This window comes from Trachurus japonicus, chromosome 5 (genome assembly GCF_045865225.1).
Source record: "Trachurus japonicus isolate A0001 chromosome 5, Traja_1.0".
Classification (NCBI taxonomy): domain Eukaryota; kingdom Metazoa; phylum Chordata; class Actinopteri; order Carangiformes; family Carangidae; genus Trachurus; species Trachurus japonicus.
In genome coordinates this window covers 9,893,729-9,914,702 of record NC_140911.1, presented here as the reverse complement: position 1 = coordinate 9,914,702, position 20,974 = coordinate 9,893,729, and the positions used below count along the sequence as shown (strand labels likewise).

Below are 20,974 nucleotides of genomic sequence, written 5' to 3'. Positions count from 1 at the left end.
AGCATTTGATATTTAGCAATATGATACATGTAGAAACTTAAATCACCACACTCACACTGGAGGGAAGTATCAAGGTGGAAATGGATAATGACACACAGAACAAAAAGGAGACTCTCTTGTTGGGCAAGATGACAAAGTGGGTGTTGGCTATGATGCAAATGTGGGTGTGTTGGGGCTGAGTAAATACTAACCTACATATGGGTGGATATCAAAGCATGCAACAGATGTGTCAGTGCATTCATGTATATGTGTGTGGTCATGCACACACTCGAGTGTTTTGGGTTTGGTTAGACAAGAGCCAACGAGTTCGAACAGAGAAGGTGGGTCTTGTCGTGTGTTCTGCAGTGTTACATTCCCCACTCTAGAGGAACCAGCACATCACAAGAGTGGAAACAGAGCTTCCTGTATGAGTGTAATGTGAGTGTATGTTTCATTTGCTGTTAATGGTGGAAACGAATGGGCCTCTGTCTGAAATGTATCTGGAGCACAATGAGCTGAATGCAGGCGGCTGTGAGTGTGACTAATAAGTGTGAGTTGTGAAAGCTTCACTTACAGGAACATCCTTGGGTTTAGCATCTGCGGGAACTGGAGGCTAGAAAACAAAGGTTCGTTTTAGACCGGAGGAAAAAAAGAAATCTAATGTTGACATGAATCAGCGAGTAAACAAATGGGCCTGCTGGTGGCGGGCCATGCATATAGCTGTTGTTTTCTGTGTCCAGGATGTCTAACTTGAGATTTTCTCGTGTTACTGCTCATATGATACACTGCCCGTCCAAATAAAAAGTCACCTCCTGGATTTAACTAAGCTAATTGGAAAGACCTCTGATTGGATCATTACTACATGGATGATTTAACCCTAGCAGTCTCATTTCTTAAGCAACCATGTTGGAAGATCCTGTGGTTGTAGAAAATATGTTAATCTGTTTCAGAAGGGTCAAATTATTGGCATCAAGCAAATAAAGCATCTAAGAAGATTGCTAAGACTAAAATTGGGTTATTAACGCATTATTAAAAACTAGAAGGATAATGGAGAACCATCATCTTCAAGGAAGAAATGTGGTTCAATGTGACCACAGAGTCTAGACCTTAACCCAATTGAAAATCTTTGAAAAATGAATGCAACTCTGGATGGAAATAAATGCTGTGACGTTGCAGAAGCTTATCAAAAATGATGCCACAGTGAATGCACTCACTCACAATTAGAGTGTGTGACCCTTTTTTTGGATGGGCAGTGTACTTGAGATCATCGGTGAATGGCGTTTTAAAACTTGCCCACTGCTCTGTATGATTCAAAGACCTCACTGTGCATAGTTTTCACAGCCAGGATAAGCAGTTGACAGTGAAGTCTGAGAACAATGGGACGACAAAAAAACACATTTTCACAGGCGATGAGGAGGGGGGGGCACACTGACTGACCATGTCTTCAAATCTGTAGCCTGGAGGCAGCGTGTCGTCTCTTTCTCCACACTTCTGAGCCTTTTCAGAGGTGGCGCCATGCTGTGATACATGCAACACACGTTTATTCACACCAGGTCCATGCTTCGGCTCAGCACAATCACATACCTGCGCGGTTTATATACGTGTGCGCACATTAAGTGCATGCACAGTGTAGCATTGCTGTACCTCTGTGACCTCTGGCCCAGTGAATACAGGCCGTGGGGGGACAGGATCAGCGGATGGGAGGCTGCTGGCCAGGGCATCGAACGGATCCGCCGCAGGTGCCTGCGCATGCAGCACAAGTCAGCACACGGGAGCAAGCAACATGCTATTCAGAGCAATCCCATAATGCTTTTGCAAGTCTTTACCTCTTTGGCTGCTTTAGCTGCAGGGGAAGGAACCTCCACCTGCACCTGTAAAACAAATCCAGAATCAGTTTATATTAAATAAAAAACACAATAAACCTTGTTAGCGTGCAGGGATCAGTCAAAGCCTGGAGTAAAAATAAATTTGAACATTAATAAATAGATCAATGTAAAAGAGACAAAGCTAATGATAACAATAATGATGTCACCACAGGAAAAAAAAAGTGGAAACATGAGATTTGATAAGTTCTTGAAACCCAAGAAAATGAACAGAAAAGAAAAGTTCCTCTTTCTTAAACCCAGAAAGAGAGGGGACAGAGGAGGGACAGTGAGCACCATGACAGTCTTCCATCACACCCATTAATCCTCTACAGAAACACAGAGGACAAAAGTGTCAGAGAGCCTCCACCCTGGTTTAGTTCAGGTTCATCTACCTTCGTCTGTGACGGTTTGACTTCTTTTTTCCCCTGCACAGACACATTTCCAGCCGCAGCCATTGAAGATTTAGTGGTATCAACTTTAGTTGCTTCAGCTTTGACTGTTGTGATGCCAGCGGTACTCTAAAATATAAACCAATTTGAATCTATTATTGGCCAAGTGCATTGTCAAGTTAAATCATAGGTCAGAATAAGTCAGAATATACATCCAAATAAAGAAATAAAAGACAGGGAAGCAAGTAACTGAGCTCAGCAGAAGAAAGCCTCCACCATCTTGGTTACTGATGAGTCATTAGTTTAGAGCTAGTGAGCTGTTGGCCTCTCCTCTTCATTTGTTCCCTCTGGCTGACTCAGATCTCTGATGAACGTGTTGTGTTGTAAGTGCACTTGGAGCAAATACAATAACAAGCACAGGCACGAAGTGCAAAGAGCCGTAGAGTACAGAACAAGAGTCCTTTATATTTCCCAACAGGTCATCTTGAAAGTAGAAGTTAAAAAGGAAGGCCAAAGCAGCCGCTTGTTTGCAAAGAAACTCCTGAAGCAAGAAAGGTCCACACAGCAAGTATTTGGGTGTCTTCAGGAAACAGCTGCGACAAATCCTGATAAGACTCTGCGACTCAAAGACATCGCAGCAAAAAAAAGAAATAAAGCAAGTGACAGAAGCAAGCTGCAGAAGGTGCACCTCACAGCGGGTGCAGCTGTTGAGTCTACCTTGGCTGTGTCTTTGGGCGACCCTTTAGGTTTGGTCACAGCAGTGGTCGCTGCCGTACCAGCAGCTGCAGCTGTTCCAGCAGCAGAAGGAGCTGCGGTTTTGACTTGGGAGACAGGTGCAGCAGTCTACAAACATGTTGCCAAATGATTACTCACAAACACAAGGATGACATGACAGGATACACTGCGCTGCTAAAGCAGTAGACATACTGAAGAGATATGTATGAGAGGCCGTTTAGGAAATAATTCACATTTGCTCTCACATGTTGCATCATACTCTCTTACAAACACTAGTATAGTCACGCACACATACTATCATACTCTCTCACATACACTACTATAGTCACGCACACTTACTACTATAGTTACACACACACACTTACTATCATACTCTCTCACAAACACTACTATAGTCACACACACTTACTATCATACTCTCTCACATACACTACTATAGTCACACACACTTACTACTATAGTTACACACACTTACTATCATACTCTCTCACAAACACTACTATAGTCACACACACTTACTACTATAGTTACACACACTTACTATCATACTCTCTTACATACACTACTATAGTCACACACACTTACTACTACTACTACTATTACTACTACTAGTACTACTACTACTCAGCCGAAGCAGACGTGCTGTGACACGACACAGTGTTTCCCGAGACCCAGACCTCCGTAGTGGCCAGAGCAGATAACTGGCTATGGCGAGTGGGTTGGATTGGCACCGACTGACGGCGGAGAAAGAGCTGAGACTCGGTCGCCCAGCTTGCTCCGCTGGTCTCGGGACTGTGCCGCGCTCTGGCCACTACGGAGGTCTGGGTCTCGGGAAACACTGTGTCGTGTCACAGCACGTCTGCTTCGGCTGATGCGGGTCTCAGTCTTGATAACTGTGGTGCACCAGGACGGCGGAGAGCAGCAAAACCCAGCCGCCCCGTGTGCGTCGTCGGATCTCCGCTGCAGCGGAGCCTCCGGTAGCAGGCAGTTGTCTCCCGAGACCAGTGAACCAAGCCCGGCTCGTCCCCCGCCGTCAGGCGGTGATGGGCCCTGAGCAGGCGGCTGAATCACAACACCATGTTTCGGTCACGTCTGATCACTAATACACTCCAACATAATGGGGATAATAACTGCTTCATCCCTCAATTCTGTGAATATTGTAGATATGATTAGGCTACATTTTTATACGGTGGAAAACAATCGAATGGATCAACGTAAAAAAAAACAACAAAAAACACGTAACTGAATTTACTTCCTAGTTCCGGCGGTGTTGCAAAGAACCAATCAGAAACTGGAAATTTAAACTCACTTCCGTTTCAATCAAACTCTCTCACACACACTACTATACTCTTTCACACACACCAGTATACTCATGCACACACACCACTAAACTCTCTCACATAGTGTGTGTGTGTATGAGTATAGTGTGTGTAAGAGAGTATAATAGTGTGTGTAAGAGAGTATAGTAGTGTGTGTAAGAGAGTATAATAGTATGTGTGAGAGAGTATGATAGTAAGTGTGTGTGTGTGTGTGACTATAGTAGTGTTTGTGAGAGAGTATGATAGTAAGTGTGTGTAACTATAGTAGTAAGTGTGTGTGACTATAGTAGTAAGTGTGTGTGACTATAGTAGTGTATGTAAGAGAGTATGATAGTAAGTGTGTGTGACTATAGTAGTAAGTGTGTGTGACTATAGTAGTGTATGTAAGAGAGTATGATAGTGTGTGTAACTATAGTAGTAAGTGTGTGTGACTATAGTAGTGTATGTAAGAGAGTATGATAGTAAGTGTGTGTAACTATAGTAGTAAGTGTGTGTGACTATAGTAGTGTATGTAAGAGAGTATGATAGTAAGTGTGTGTAACTATAGTAGTAAGTGTGTGTGACTATAGTAGTGTTTGTGAGAGAGTATGATAGTAAGTGTGTGTAACTATAGTAGTAAGTGTGTGTGACTATAGTAGTGTTTGTGAGAGAGTATGATAGTAAGTGTGTGTAACTATAGTAGTAAGTGTGTGTGACTATAGTAGTGTATGTAAGAGAGTATGATAGTAAGTGTGTGTGACTATAGTAGTGTATGTGAGAGAGTATGATAGTAAGTGTGTGTGACTATAGTAGTGTTTGTGAGAGAGTATGATAGTAAGTGTGTGTGTGTGTAACTATAGTAGTAAGTGTGCGTGACTATAGTAGTGTATGTGAGAGAGTATGATAGTATGTGTGCGTGACTATACTAGTGTTTGTAAGAGAGTATGATGCAACATGTGAGAGCAAATGTGAATTATTTCCTAAACGGCCTCTCATAGATATGTGTGGAGCAGTAGTTCAGGCTGCACTTGTAAATAAGAATTTGTTCTGAATTGCTTGCCTGGGTAAATAAATGTTGAATAAATAAATAAAAGTTTAACAGCGTGAGTGACAACAGAGCAGGAGAAAATGTGCACTGGTCACTGGTCAGATCTGTCACTGACTCACTGTGGTGCAATGATATGATATACTGTATGATTTAAGACTAAGGCTGATCTGACCAGTGATCAGTTAAGGTTTAAATACAGGTGCTTTTTCATGTTTTAGCCCATTTAAAGCAAACTTTGCATGGTTTAAAATTAAGTACAGTATAGTACTGTAACTTTCTCTTTCCATTCATTACACTGATTACAAGTCTACATGAAGGAAGCCCTGACATGAGTCTGAGAGTCAGCTTATCAGTCAGAAATGCTGCATTAAAAAAAGAGAACAAAAAAACTCACAATGAATGATACAGTCACCAAACAGATCACATGAATTTGGTGGTGTGATTTAAAATTGTGCTGTTGAACTGCTGACACAAGCTGATGGGCAGTATTTTATCCGCAGTCTTAGAGACAGGAACAGAGCCCCAACTATAAAGACAGCTGATATCACATTCAGGATGACGGATTAATTATCAATTGGGAGTTTTGAGTATCTGAAAGGTGACCAAGTGGTAAAAATCAATCAATAAAAGCTAAAACAGTTACATGGTCATAATTAAAATGCTACTCAGGTTAAAACAAGAAAAAGCAACCGATCAGCACTTTGTCCATGATGACATCATTACCTTCAGCATCTCTTTAGGACCGCCCCTCGCACCTGCTGATGTCATGTCAACAAGAGTAGCCCCAGCAGACGACATGTCAATAACTGTAGCAGCTGCCAGCGAAGTGTTAGTCTACAAACCAAGGAGCATGTGTTAAGAGAAAGAGATGAGGACGAGGATGTTATCGATGAACTCAAACATCCCGAGCGTGACAACATGACAGTGTATTAATGTGAAGCAACCAGTGCTCAGATCCAGGTGGCGTGGAAGCCCGAGCCAGAGAGACGACGTGTATAGAGGTAAAAAAAAAAATGGAGGCAGAGGGGTAAATATATATTTTGAAAGATAAAAAGATGAAGCCAGTGAAGAAGAAATGTGAGCTGGCTGATGTTGAGCACACATTCAAGGTGTTCAGACCAAAAGAAGGAAGCGGTGATTCGTGTTACATCACACCAAACAGCCAAAAGCCCCCTCCACTTCATCCAGAGTCCATCTACCTCTGGTTTGGCTTTAGGTGACCCTTTTCCTGCTGTCCCAACTGAAGCACCTCCTCTCGTTGTGACGCCACTTCCTGTGGCTCCACCCGTTGCTGTGGTAACCACCCCAGGCTTTGTAGCCATGGCAGATCCTGATGAGGCCTTCTGCAACGTAGTTTACTCATCATTAGGAGTACTACTCAGTCTGAACAGTCACATCTTTCTTGTGGCTTTGGAGGAAGCTGACATCACGATGACATCATGGTGACATCATTGGGCCTATATCTTGACTTGGGTTTGACCCCAACAAACTTATAAGTCGGCATCTACGCCATAACCTGGTGCCAGTGAGTTTGTAATAGGTGAGTATGGGTGCCAGAAGGAAAAAATGTGACTTGCTGCATTTTGGGAAGTGTAGGAAACAGTATTTTTAGAGCCACTGGAGCCTAAAAGGATATTTTGGACATTGTTGCTTTACTGATGCTAAACTAAATAATAATACAATCCGATAAAAATAAACAACCTAATGGATCATAAAGAGTTATGTGTTTCTGAAGCTCAGTATGTATCCATCTATTATATCTACTGCTTCACTGCACTGCTCTTATTCACTACCACTGAAACCTGAGCAGCTGTAACCAACTATACATGAGGTATGAACAGGGGCACCGGGGTCAGTGGCTAACAAGAGTCACTTATAGCTGAGGCTTAATGGGTGAGAAAGAAGCTCAGTCTATAAATAACTCTGTAAGTTTAAAACATCTATTTACTGCTTGTTATGAATCATTACTATTTCAAATATTAGACCTACTTCCTGCACGCAGCCACTTTAAAATATCCAACCAAAGCTGCCCTTGACAGGCACTGACATCAAAATAGACCACTGAAGTAAAAACAGACTGGCACGAAAGAAGTAAATACTAGAATACTGAGATACAATCAGGCAGTGGAGTGAGTCCCTGTTTTGTGGAGTCAAGAGGAGATTAAAGACGCTGTTTCGATGCAAAAACTAGTCATTAGATGACTCAAGACTTTCTAATAAAATGTGGGAGGAATAGATTTTTAATTCAAGCCAGGAATAAGGGTTTGTCCTGATCTTGTTAATCTAGTGAACAGATGTTAATCACATATACATTATACCAAAAAAACTAAAGTTTACTCTCAGGCAACAGACTGCATCCTGATATATGAATTAAAAAAACCTTCAAATATACTTGCAAACCTAACACAACACAAATATTGTTGAATAACCCTTAAATGTCGACTTCCTGAAGTTTACTTATCGCCCGATCTGGAGATCAGTTCAATCAGCAACAGATCAGATCGACCAATCACTTTGATCCATTGTTTGACAGCAGCATTAGGGGGTTCAACCTGCTTCCCACACATAAAGTAACTGGGTGTTTCCTCCCTGCGCTTGAATGGAAGGAAGAGAAAAGTTTTCACAGCTACACCTATACACTCTTTTCGGCTTAAAAATGCCACTGAAAACATTAAACAGCACAGTGCTGAAACAGGAAAGGAAGTAACAATACTCCACATAGTCCAGATAATGAGGGGGTCAGGGGGTCACACACACTCAGGAAGCTGAGAAATGAGTTACTTTTGTGTGTGTGTGTGTGTGTGTGAGAAGGAGACAGGGAGAGAAGAGGTTAAAAGTTGCAGGGGAATGTGTAATACCTCGAACTGTGCAGGCTTTACAGCGGAGACCTGGGCTGCCGGTTTGGGTGTGGCCTGGCTCGGCTGCGACTGCGGAGAGAACCAGATAAACAGAGAGCGAAAAGTTACACATGCGCAATGCAAAGAAAAAAAAATCTAACAAGGAGCCACCGTAATCACTTCATGCTTCACACTGAGCAACATCAACATTGTTTCACAAGATCTGTGGAACACAAAACCCTTCCACATAGCTAATGCCTGCATAGTATATGGATGGATATGACAACAGTTCCCGGCAGACAGAGAGAGACAGAGAGGTAAAGAAAGAAACTTTATGTACAGCTTTGTCACAAACTGCTGAAAAACACCCACAAACCCATCATCATCATCATCACCCATCACCCACCCATCCATCATGCTGTTGTCAGAGGGGGTAGGTTCAGGCACTGCATTCCTCACTCAAGGGTGTGACTGTTGGTTGTCAAACAGAGCGCAAAGACACACCGCGCATTGCTGTTGTTTCTGGTTGCCACGGCAACAGCAGCAGCAATGATGACGAACAGTCGACTCAAAAACATAATTTACTCTTCAGGTGACACCACAGATGATAAAGTTAACACAGAGATCGTTTCAATGAGGTCGGCCTTTGGACTTTGGTGTGCCCTTTTTTCACACTCATACACTCTGCACTTCCTCACAGAACAACTATCAATCACACTGCATCACTGGTGCTGTGATCTTTGATTTCCTGACACGAGTCGAGCTTCCTGTTCAGTTACAAATGCTCTTACTGCTCGTACTGAAGACCCAAGTTTATCTTCTGGTTCATGGTTCTGGTTAAGACCTTAACCCCTATAAATATTCCAAGATCCAAAAATGTGCATCAGAAATGTTTAAATAATAGGGAAATGTATAATGTTTGGTTGACCTTAACTGACAGAAAATAGCTCTAACACTAGCTCTCACTAACAGGAAGCTTTCCAGACATCAACCAGTAGCAACATTGGAATTTAACAATTTAGAGATAACAGGCCTGGCCTACACATTGTGATGACTGTCAGCCATCAACCGTAGTCTACAATGTTTGCAAAGTTTGCAAAGGAACCCGGGGGTGTTCATAGGACCTGGCTACACAGGGCCACATAATACAAGGCACTGCATCAAGAGCATTTTTAACAAATAAGAAAAGTAGTCTACCAAACTCAATCCAGTCTGTAGGATACAGTCAGTTAGTGTTATCTTGTTCAAAACCATCCATATTCAGAATTTCCCTCTGGCATTAAAGGAGAACTATGCAAGTCTGGTTGCTTTTCCTCTGTTTTGCTAACCCTCCTCTGGGCCATGTGCATTTGTTTTTAACGAAGCCGGCAAAAAAGTATTGCATGGAGCGGTGGATGACGTTATATAACATATACAATGTTACAATGTGTATATTAGTGTAGTCTCATCTGTCATAAACAAAAGATTACGGGTTACGGAGCCCGTTTCAGTTTTTGTTGCAGTGCTGCAGAGATGAGAGCTGGGACACCGGGTTGGCTGCAAAGTACTGCACTGATGTCGCAAGGTTGGTTTTCAGCCAAGAGACGTCAGGTGGACGGCAGAGAGCCTCCATTCTCAAGTCTGTTATTTAACCATCACAATTACTCCGAAGCTGTTGAATTAAGGTAAAAATGAAGCATATATGGTAAAACTCCTGCATGGTTCCTCTTTAAATGACCAGTACAATACTCACTCACTCTCTAACCCTATGTGTTAGATTAGAAGAATAAAAGCCATGTATTTTTAGTTTTACAGGTGTATACAAACACAATGGCAGCCGTGCGTGCGTGCGGTGGTGTCCAGGTGGAGTCGTGTATATGCTCCTGAGCACAGTCCTGTCCTGTCCTTTCAGGTGGTGTGAACTAAGAACGCAGAGCCTCCACCCCGCTGACACCAGAACAGAGTTATTAGCTTTGCATCCAACCCAAAAGCATTGTGTGGTGCTGTTGTTTAATTGTTTGGGGCAGATCTGAACCAGCCTGTTTGTGAACATTTCTCTATTGGTCCTGACTCACCACAGAGGGTTGTGAGATCAAATCTGAGCATAGGCGCACGTGCACAGTAAAGCATGCTATAATGCTAACGTGTGGTCACTGAACTGGTTTTACATTGTGATGTAGGTAATAATTAATTGCAAAGGATGTTTGACAGACACCGTCCTGAGTCCTGTGACAGAAAATGTCCATGCATATAATCATTATCGCATGTCTGAGCACCTATAAGTTAAACTGTAAAGCCAGTTGTGCTTATTTTTATTTATTTTTTTTAAATTCATTTATTCTTTTGGGGGGGGTTAGGGGGTTAGGGTTATGTTTTGATTTGTGGTTTTGTCCATGTTGTCCTTATTGTCTGCCTATGTTGCTCCTCTTGACCTACTGTCCTGCATCATATGTGTCTGTTAATCACCAAACTTGCACAATAAAAAGTAAAAAAAATTAAAGTAAAGCCAGTTGTGCATCACTTTATATAGTTATGCTGAGAGGGTCGGGATGGAGGGCACAGACAGTGTGTACGTCTGTGAATGGCTGTGACTGGTGAGGGAAGGAAAACAGAGGGATGAACGACAGTAAGATAATGAATTGCACCACTCTGAGTCGTCTGCAATCTGGGACCTCTGATTTAGAAATGAGTGCAGCTCTTCACTGTCGGTGATTACCCAACACGCTGGTGTTACATTTACCAGAAATAACAGCAGCATTGCAGTGTTGTTGACACATGTAAATCACACAGCTTTGCTTTAACCACTGCTGCTAAAATGATTCCTCGAACACTCAATATTCATTTGAAAAATCTTACTCTGGGCAGATATAAGACTATTTTTATTTGAGTTTTTCTGATTAGAAAAAATTGCATAATTAACTAACTGACAGTTGGCAGAGTCAACACGAAGCTGTTCAGAAAGGGAAAGGAAGGAGGAAATGGCACTGGGGAGGAAGTGAGGTCACGAGCAGCCAGGGCATCCCCTCTGCCACAGGGGAAGTCACGTTGCTCCTGTTACTGCAATAAATATTGATTGTTGCTGCTAGTAACCACGAAGCACTCCATCGACCATAGAGAGGACACAGGGTGAAACGGCATGCCGCTGGGTGTTAACGTGGGATGTGTCAGATGTCAGACGTTTTGCAAGTCTCATGAAACAAAAATCCACCAGCTAAAAAATGTTTTTATTATTACACAAAAATGAAGGTAATGGTGGAATAAAACTAAGCACATAGATATATTGCTTAAATTCTGATGACTTACATCAGTGAAGAAAAGTGCATTAAGTACAATAAGCGTTTGTTTTCAGCTGACGCTTTGGGCAAAATGGTTCATTCGGTTTCTTGCAGAGAGCTAGACGAGCAGTCTATTATTACTGCTCTCATGTGCTTGATAGATTTGAAGCTACAACGAGCAGATGATTAGATTTATTAATAAACAAACCCATGCTCGCTGTTTCACTTCTTTGTACTTCCCTGAGCTACTGGCTCTTGCTTCATATTTACTGTTAAGCATAAGAGTGGTATCAATCACGCTCTCTACAATAAAAATTAATAAACATATTTTCCATGAACTATTCCTTCAAACAAAATACACCAACATACCATGGTGTGATATCCAGCCTTGGCTGCAATATTCACATATCAAAAGATCAAAAGCACTTTGGTGGTTTTGGTTATTGTCTGTCGGTTTTCTGGTATGTCATCGGAAAATAATCAAATGATGAAGAAATCACATCCACTGTGCTTTCTCTGACAGAAATCCACATTGCGAAAAAAAACACAGTGTACTCAATGACCACATTCTCATAAGATTTGAAATGATTGTGTTTATAATACAAACTTGAAGTCTCAGTTGAAATCAAAGGAAGTTGGCCAAGAGCATTTCGGTGACTCATTTGTCTTCTATTCACACAAGAGAAGTCCACAAACATGGAGCTGGGTCACAACCATGCAGGCATGAGAACTGTGAAAATGTGCTACCTTGCCAATCTGGATAAGCAACACTAGGGCTCAAAGTAAATCTGCATTTGAGGAAAAAACAGTGTCTCAAAAAACCAGAAACAAACAACAAAGTCATCTCCCTCAAGGCTCTGTCTGACATCAAAACCACTGCACAGGTAAATGACCAGCCCTGTCTCCACTGTGTGACAGATGCCATTTAACAAAGACAGGTTAGGCAGCACATGATACGGTGAACCACCCAGCTGCAAACAAACAGGCTGTTTATTTCACTCACAGTCCATTATGAGAAAGAATGCATGGTATAAGAGACAGGATGGAAACTAACTATCCCATTACATGAGCTTATTTACAAGATGAGTCATGCTATCAGCAGCAGGTGATCATAAAAATGATCAATAATACATGAATATGAATAAAGGGGGGGGGGGGTTACCTTGCTTGGATTTTCTGACGGACAGCTGAAACTGAAGCTGAGGTTTGTTACAATACGTCACAAACTGAACTCTCTGCTCACCTGAGACCCACCCACCACATGCTTTCTGCTGTGACTCCAAACTGCAGCATTCCTGCATTCCTCATGCCTCCTGTGCAGCAGACTGCTCTCTGCTGCTTACAGGTGATAAACTACACAGATAATACAATAACACACACATACACACTATGGTACACATGCCTCACACATTATGCCAGTCTGGGCACCTTTTCAGCAAAAACAAAATTAAGATGTGTGTCTGACACAGGTGTCACCACACACAGGATTTTAAAAATGGATCGTGGTGTCCGGCCCCTCCTCCAGGTTTCCTCTCTGTAACATATTTTTGCACAGTTTGTTTTTCCGGAAAAGCAGAAACATGACACTGGGTTTTCTGCCCATATCCTGCGGTAAATACACTTCTGAGCTACACAGTAAAAATAGAAACCACTTATATTAGCAAAAAATACATTCATTACTATTCAGCAATTTCCCATGAGCTGCACGTCAGTATCATCATTAAATGTTTTGCCTGAGTTTCTGCACCAAAATCAAAACAATACTTTTTTTTATATTGATGCAGACATTTTTATCAACCACTGAACTTCCCTTACTTTATTACACATGTAAGTGCACCTACACTGCTCACTGAATTACATCACAGATAAGCTGCTTGAGTCATAAAGGCAGTTAGACGACGCAATAAAGTCGTGAAGATAAGCAATGAAGGTATTCAAAAAATATTGTGTAACCTGAGGGCACGTGATAAATGTATTCTTAATACGTACCAAATACAACTAGAGGTCATATGATCTCAATTTTAAAGCATATCATCAAAAGGTTTCTTAACAAACAGTTGCAGCAGTGAGAATCAGCAGTGCAGGGGAGTAGAGGTGCCATCAAACTATCATGGTAACTGTTGAATTAGTTGGTGAATTCGTAAAAGATCTTGAATGTTTTTAGGGAAATTAGGTGATTTTCTGATCAAGTGCACTGATGAACCTGTGGACAGAAAATCCCAGAGTCATGTTATCTCTTCCCTAAAAACAAAGAAACCGGTTTGGGGAATTCAAGCAGGATTACTAGAGGACTTTTCTCACACGTCCATAAATGGGGTGGACAAAGTAAAAGCAACAGTGTAAAAGTGTCTGTATCCTTTATGCAAATATTTTCTTTATGAAGTGATTACATTTGTATTGAGACTGTGACATTTAATCCAACAGTGGAGTCATTGTTGTAGATTGACAATGTTGCTGTTACTCTGTCCAGCCCTGTACACAGACAGACAAATTCGGAGACGGATTGACGGGATGCAGATGGCGTGAATCTCATACAGCTGTACCTGATAGAAATTTTGTCGAGGTAAGGGAAGGGGCCGATAGTTGCCGTGTATCTGTTTCACAAGGAAAATATTGAAGCCGTTAAGCAGAAGTTCACAGCTCAGAGACACACACACAGTGAATCAGTGCAGGGATGGACTCACATACACAACAGTGCATAAATGTATGATAAAATTCAATGTGCATACTCTGCCCAACAAATACCAGTGTAAATTAGGGATGTCATGATTATAGATTTTATTGGTACGATTATTATTATTTACACAAAATATTTTAAGTATCTTTTAATCTAGGACCAATTAATAATCCCCCAGGGGAAATATTCAAGTCATTAATTGTCATTATCTACTGTATACCAAATGTTTGAGTTAATTTTAATCCTTTTTTAAAATTACAAATGACACTCTTTAAACTCCTACCGATTCAATGTAACATTAGGTAAATGGAGTATGGAGTATCTGTATCTGTGCATTTACCTTTACTTTGGCGCACATCTGCCGATACGGTTCCGACATAATCTTTTTTGGAAAGTGACGGTATTTAGGAATCTTTACGATTAATTAATTGTGGCGTTTTAATACCGCGATTAATTGTGAAAACAAGTAATTGTGACATCCCTTGTGTAAGTACAGGTTTAAAATCACTACAGGCTTCAAACCAACAGTTTATGTAAATACAAACTGCAAAGGGGAAGTCGGTTGTCAAGTAGTGAGTGGCAACTTTTTGTCAAAAGCAACCAAATAGACAAGTGTGAAATGTGTGTGAAAGTGTGACAAAACACTTCAAACCAAAACCACACTCTCTTGATGGAGACTCATACTGATGCTCGACTAAAGCTCCTGTAGTAACACACATGACACAAACACAGACTGCACATCAGAACAAGAGCACTGGTGGCAACATCATCCGGTGAGGACTACACACACACACACACACACACACTGCCTGATGTAGCTGCTGACAGGACGTCAACATCATAGTCATTCTGGGAGAGAGCCGGGCACGCTGCCGTCCCAGGCCCAGGAGAGCGTGGCCAAGATTAGACGCAGGATTTGGGAGCTCTAATGATCCTCTCATATGACTCTGAACTCCAGTGACAGTGCAGTAAGGTCATAATGGCAGCTCGGTGCCATCTGAAACCATTTGAAACGCTGATGCGCTTGTGGTTTCCCATTCTAGTCGTTGCTTCCGTTTAACATGGGTATTAAAGGCTGCATACATCATCCATGACATGATGCACACGACTAACAATGCACTTGTCCGTCAAAAGAGGAGAAAACAATGCGGTATATCTGGACCTTCCCCAAAAAGAATGATTAAAGCTGTAGCACGGCCCTGCTATGAAAACTGATGACTAATGCCGGGCCCCACCCCGCCAACCACTAACACGCACATGCGAGTATGGCTAAGAAACAGCTCCTTTGCTATTTTAAAGCAGTGGCAGCAGCTAGCTAGCTATCACAACTTGTAGTGAAATGGTCAGTAGCAATAAGGTGGATGAGCTGAATGGTGGAAAGCTGTCGTCAGTGTTAAAAGACAAGAATAGGAAGCATAGGTGGAAAAGAAGCAACGGAGGGAACAGTTGCTTTGTGACTCAGGGTGAATATTATTGGTACAGGCGAGATGAGCTATCAGACAGCTGGGTCAACTCGACAGTGATGTCATTAGTCAGATATAACGTAATTGTCATCATAAACGGTGCTTATATTGCGCTGTTAACATGGATTTATTGCCACATCACACAGCCAGTGTATAGAAAGACTACTATGGTACTTTAAAAGCACATTCCTTGTCTCATGTGTTTGTTTATCACACTGACTGAACCTTTCCTCATTATGCAGAGAAGGATAATGTTAATCCTATATTTCTCTATCAAATGACTCCATTTCTTTTACCAAAATAAGCAGCACACACTGACTTAGGCATTTTCTAGGCATTTAGGTTAAACTTAATTCCCAGCATTGATAAAATATTGATTAGAGAGTGTACTGCAGTACAAATTCACTGCTGATTGTTTATTTCATCCCTTTCGTTGTAACCAGGGCAATAAATTGTTCTCAAGATCTATAAAAGTAACAGTGACGGCAACACAGTAATCTCTTTGCCAACTTTCCAACTTGACACGTAAAAGCCACAAGCTGCTGCTGCTCAGACACAACACACACACACACTTATTATGGTGAACTCCTGTTGAATGCAGACACATGACCAATAAGCCTCCAAGCGTGTGATCATACCACTGCCCTGCTGTAGCCTACAACAGCCATCCAACTGACAGTTTGACAGATATCAAACAGGAAGCCTCTTCACACACACTGGCATTTACAAAGGAGTGAGCATACTGCCCGGATACGTACCATAGGTTTGATTGTGAGTGTGTATCCTCAATATGCTGCTGTATGTAGCACCAAGATGCTCCCCTGAGGCTGCTTCAACTTAGATTTCCAATGTGTAAACACTTCAGTCTGCTCCGAATGTCAAACACACACGCATGCACACACACGCACTTTTGTAAACACACATACATACATAGATACGCACACACCCAGCAGGGAAAAAAAACTTGACGCTCCGCCCTCTAGGAAGAGGCAGAACAAGCTGGAGCTGCTCAGGCTCCGCCTCTTCATCCACAGAGCAACGGAGCAGGCTGAGTGAGATTGGACAGTCAGACACACAGAGACCCGCCCACTGCTCCCTCCCTGCCACGAAAACTAAAGAAGTCAGCGTGAGGGAAACTTTGGGCTGGGTTTGGGGGGTGGGCTTTGGGTGAAGGGATGTTGCAGTTCGATAACAGAAATGATTGCCTGCAGCGAGACGTCTGTGAGAAGAGCTATAAAGGAGGCAGAGTTGAAACGTGAGGCAGTGATGAGGCAGGAGAGGATTTGCTGCAGCACTGCTGTTTGGCAGCATCTGGGTGTGCCTGAGACACTCACTGCTCAGGAATCTGGACCTCAGAGCCACTCAAACAAGAGAGACAGAGAGTGTCTGCGCGTGATTGGAAAGAAAACAAGAGAGGGAGGGGTATCGCATCGAGTGCAGTCCAGACACCACACCCCAAGACAGACTGAGCTGGGAGAAAGAAAGAAAGAAAGAAAGAAAGGCTGTAAATAAAAGAAAGAGAAGTTGGAAAGTAGGAAAACAAACGGGTCATCGACACAAGTTCTGACATGTTCACTCACTCCAGCCCTCAGAGTAGCCCCTGCACAAAGCAGCAGACAGGAAACACAGATTCTGGGCTGCAGCCAGAGGTTATGTAAGAATATTAGAAAAACATAGGAGTGTAACCGCTCCCTTCTCTAGTCTGCACACACACACACACACACACACACACACACACACACACACACACACACACACACACACACACACACACACACACACACACACACACACACACTACAGCAATGAGTAGTTAATAGGACCCCCTGCATAATAACCATAGACATTTGATTAACTCAGATAAAACTAAACTAAACTAAAACTTCTATGTAGAACATGTTGACAAGAGAGGGCTTTGGGAAACAGCTCCCTCTGGTGTTCAAGAACACTAATAGCACTGAGGTGAAAATGAATGGAGGATTGTGAAGTGTGTGTGCGTGTCTGTCTGTCTGTGAGCTCATGTATGAGTCTGTTGTTTCATGATGTATGAACACAAGCCTGCATAGATAAATATACTGAATATGTGTCACATTTGTTTGGTCTGCACTCATAAAAAGAGTAACACTTTTTATACATTTTATACACAATTAATGTGTATTTGGCAACAAAGTGAGTACTTAAAAAACAAGAAGGATATATTATTTCGCTTTGTATTAAGTCAAGATTTGTTTTGGGGGATTTATTGAAATTTTGAAAAAATGCAGACTGTCAAACTTTGCTTTTTATATGACCTCATAATAAACTCTAGTTATGTGTTTTTTTTTCTAGAAAAGTTATCATGAACATGAATAGACTTGCTAAAATGTCAGACAAAGCAACCTGATCATTACAACACAAGATTGCCACCTTGAATAGACGATACACAAGGCTAAAGGATTTTTTTTCTCTTTTTTTTAACAGTTCAACAGTCTGTCCTTTGTCTGACAATCTTATTTGTCTAAAAATATATTTAATTGGTGAAGGAAGAAGACTTTGGGTGTCTACAGTTCGTTACACAATCACTCCCCTGGCATCCCTGTGGCAGAAATATTCTTGTCTTTTCTCCAAGGCCTTTCACGATGAATCTGCTTTAACAGCTTTGGCCCCGGCTGACTCCAAAACACAACAGAGCCAGAAAGTGTTTAGTGTCCATTGATCTCCCTTGAGAGAGAGAGAACTGGTATGTTTCTCTGAAAAGCACGCATGCTTACACTGGATCCCAAAGCCTTACTTGGTAACCCCCGGTAACGCTTATCATTTGCTGACAATTAATGAGCCAAAACAGACCGACCCATCCAGAGGAGGTCAACCAATCCAGACTGAGGAGCTGTAGGGGGTGGGTGGGGATTTCCACACAACTTTGATGCTGTTTCTAGGAGATCACAGACCGAACCAAGAGAGTGGGAGGTTTCATCGCATCATGTTTCTTAAATTAAGTCTGTGAGAAAAACACAAGACTGAGGTTTTTGCTGGCACAATAAGAATAAAACAAACACATTTTGATGAGAGCCGGGAGGTAAAAGGATAGAGATGTGTTTAGCCAAAAAGTTCTGGAGGTGATGGTGAGGTGACAAGTTGTGAGAATCAGGCCACATCTCATCATGAACCTGAGCTGCCAGAGGGAATCTGTGTCCTTCTCCATCCTGCAAATGGAAAACCTGTTACAGCTCCTGTGAAAGCTGCAACAGAGGAGCAGATAAACGACCCTGGAAAACTTGACAAACCAGACTGATACTCCTTGAGGAAAAGGAGTGACACAGACAAAAGCCAGAGGTTGATCTGACGACTTTGCAACAATTAATTAAAATGCTGTGGATGGATGGGGTCACTGACAGTGATGAACCCACAGAGAGGTCACAGCAGCTCTACAGCCTGTCTATCAAAGCTCATCGTATCAAAGTCAAGAGTCTTACAATCCCCATCAAACCTGTTTCCAGCAGCAGCAGACTGAAGGAACTGATAGCAACCAGCCGGTGATGAAACAAGATAAAACCAAAATATTTCTCTCAGGAATTAGTGTGGATCAACCACACCTGAGATAAAAGAGAGAGAAAGAGTCATTTACTGTAAGTCCAGCAAATCAAAACTTACAGCGGCTATTTGTTTCTTTAAAAAAAAGCAGTGAATACCAAATACACATTAGTTGCTTATCACCAAATACAGTTAAAACAAGTAAAATCCCTGAACAAACTCTAACTATTTGAGTTGCAGCCCAGGCTGAAAGGATTTACATTCATCAAGTGCCCATGACTCCACAGCAGTTTCTGAAGAACTGAGATTAGGGCTCCACTGCAGTAACAACCCCAAGGGAAATAATAGTTGATGACTGGATAAGATTGTCTACATTATGATCTGTAAAACCAGAGACATTCTATGTAATATATTGCCTAGAAGGACTTTGGTAAAACGTACCCTATGTGAAAAACAACAGCCATGCTGGTGCCCCTTGGGGGATCAAAAAGAGAATTGGAGGAAACTGTTATTTTCTGATCTTAAGCCAGGAAACACCTACAACTCTTTCAGGCTCAGTTCTACATTATCCTCAGTTTAGGACTTTAGTAGCTTAAGCACAAATAGTGAACCTTCTCTGGTTCCCTTTTGTTCACACTCACAGTAAACTAAAAATGTCCTTTACTCTGCTGGTTTGATGTTCAAGCACCTCCTCTAAATTTAGCGCTGCACTTTCACCCTTGTTTGTTGACCCACACGTGACGTGACATCACCCCACTCTAAAAAGATACACAAAAAGATGGTGATCCTTGTTTGCTTTCCTCCAATTCCCCTCTTTCATGTGTTGACGTAAAATAACACCAAGAATCTTTATCATAATATCCGATTGCAGCTTCCAGTAAGGGGTCACACTGCTCTGCATTACTTATCCTGGGACAAACATCATGTGGCTTCGAGCTTCAGCTTTTCCTCAAGTAGGACAGATGTAAACACACAAGAGAAACTAATGTACACAAAGAGTTTGGTGCAAGACAACAGGCGCATTCCCAGGTAAGCCCAGAGGCCTGAAAACTGTCCTGCAGTAGCTTTTATATAACTCACATGACAAACGTCTGAGAGAGCAGTGGTTGGTTCAACAGCTGAGCTAGAAGCCAAACTGACAGAGAAGTGAGGAATCTGACAGCACAAGTCCTGATGAACGCCTGGAAACACAGACACAGCCTGCTAATGTGACACACAACAACATTTAAAAACACATTTAACACGAAATGGGAAGATGATATTACGTTGTGCAGGACATGTGACAGCTGTCACACACTCTCTCATCTCTCTTCCTGGCACAAACACACAGCCTGAGAGTTGATTGCACATGATGAACCAACACATTAGTGCAGTTGATTACCTCAAGTCTTTTTTTGAAAGCTGTTTACATGGCAATGCATTAATCATAATGAGCCAATACTTGAAGCAATGCAACAAAAATAGAGACCATTTTGTCAGCATGAATGAGTAGTTTTCGTATTCCAACAGTTATGGAGAAACATTAACCGTCATTTGGATTCCCCTGGTGAAAGTAAGTCACTTTCTATTAGCTCTGTTTCTGCTCTCTGCTCACCTAATCTGGCTCTTCAGCTGATAAATGAATCACTGTGTTATCCTGCAAGTCTCTACCCATGTCTGTTTGCTGTTCTGTATTGAGTATGAAGTGTATAGTATAGTGCAGGTTTTTTTTTAAAGATTCTTTGCTGAAAACACTTGGAGATTGTGCTGAGTGATCTAGCCCAGTAAAGCCGATGACAGCTGTGGACTCCAAGTGATCATTCTCTGCAGGCCCATCACTAAAGACAACCCATTTCACTTTGATTCAAAATTTGGTATGCTATTATTGTTGATAGATGTTTTGCACTTCTTTTATTTGTAAGAAGTAACTGTATTACCAT

At 41.9% G+C, this 20,974-nt stretch overlaps 1 protein-coding gene across 3 annotated transcripts in view; it reads right to left on the bottom strand.

Annotated features, from left to right (window-relative positions):
- cast (calpastatin) overlaps window positions 1–20,974 on the bottom strand; it is a 31,957-nt gene that overhangs the window by 9,428 nt on the left and 1,555 nt on the right. The window contains exons 2-11 of one of the 3 annotated variants that reach the window (XM_085776084.1): window positions 13,949–13,999; window positions 8,173–8,241; window positions 6,514–6,657; window positions 6,038–6,148; window positions 2,951–3,076; window positions 2,237–2,362; window positions 1,806–1,850; window positions 1,624–1,722; window positions 1,417–1,497; window positions 554–592 (exon numbers count right to left, since the gene is read on the bottom strand). In XM_085776084.1, coding sequence (XP_085632210.1) covers window positions 554–592; window positions 1,417–1,497; window positions 1,624–1,722; window positions 1,806–1,850; window positions 2,237–2,362; window positions 2,951–3,076; window positions 6,038–6,148; window positions 6,514–6,657; window positions 8,173–8,241; window positions 13,949–13,999 — 891 coding nt within the window. The remainder of the gene's footprint in view (window positions 1–553; window positions 593–1,416; window positions 1,498–1,623; window positions 1,723–1,805; window positions 1,851–2,236; window positions 2,363–2,950; window positions 3,077–6,037; window positions 6,149–6,513; window positions 6,658–8,172; window positions 8,242–13,948; window positions 14,000–20,974) is intronic. The other 2 variants (XM_085776086.1, XM_085776087.1) reach the window with 2 other exon arrangements.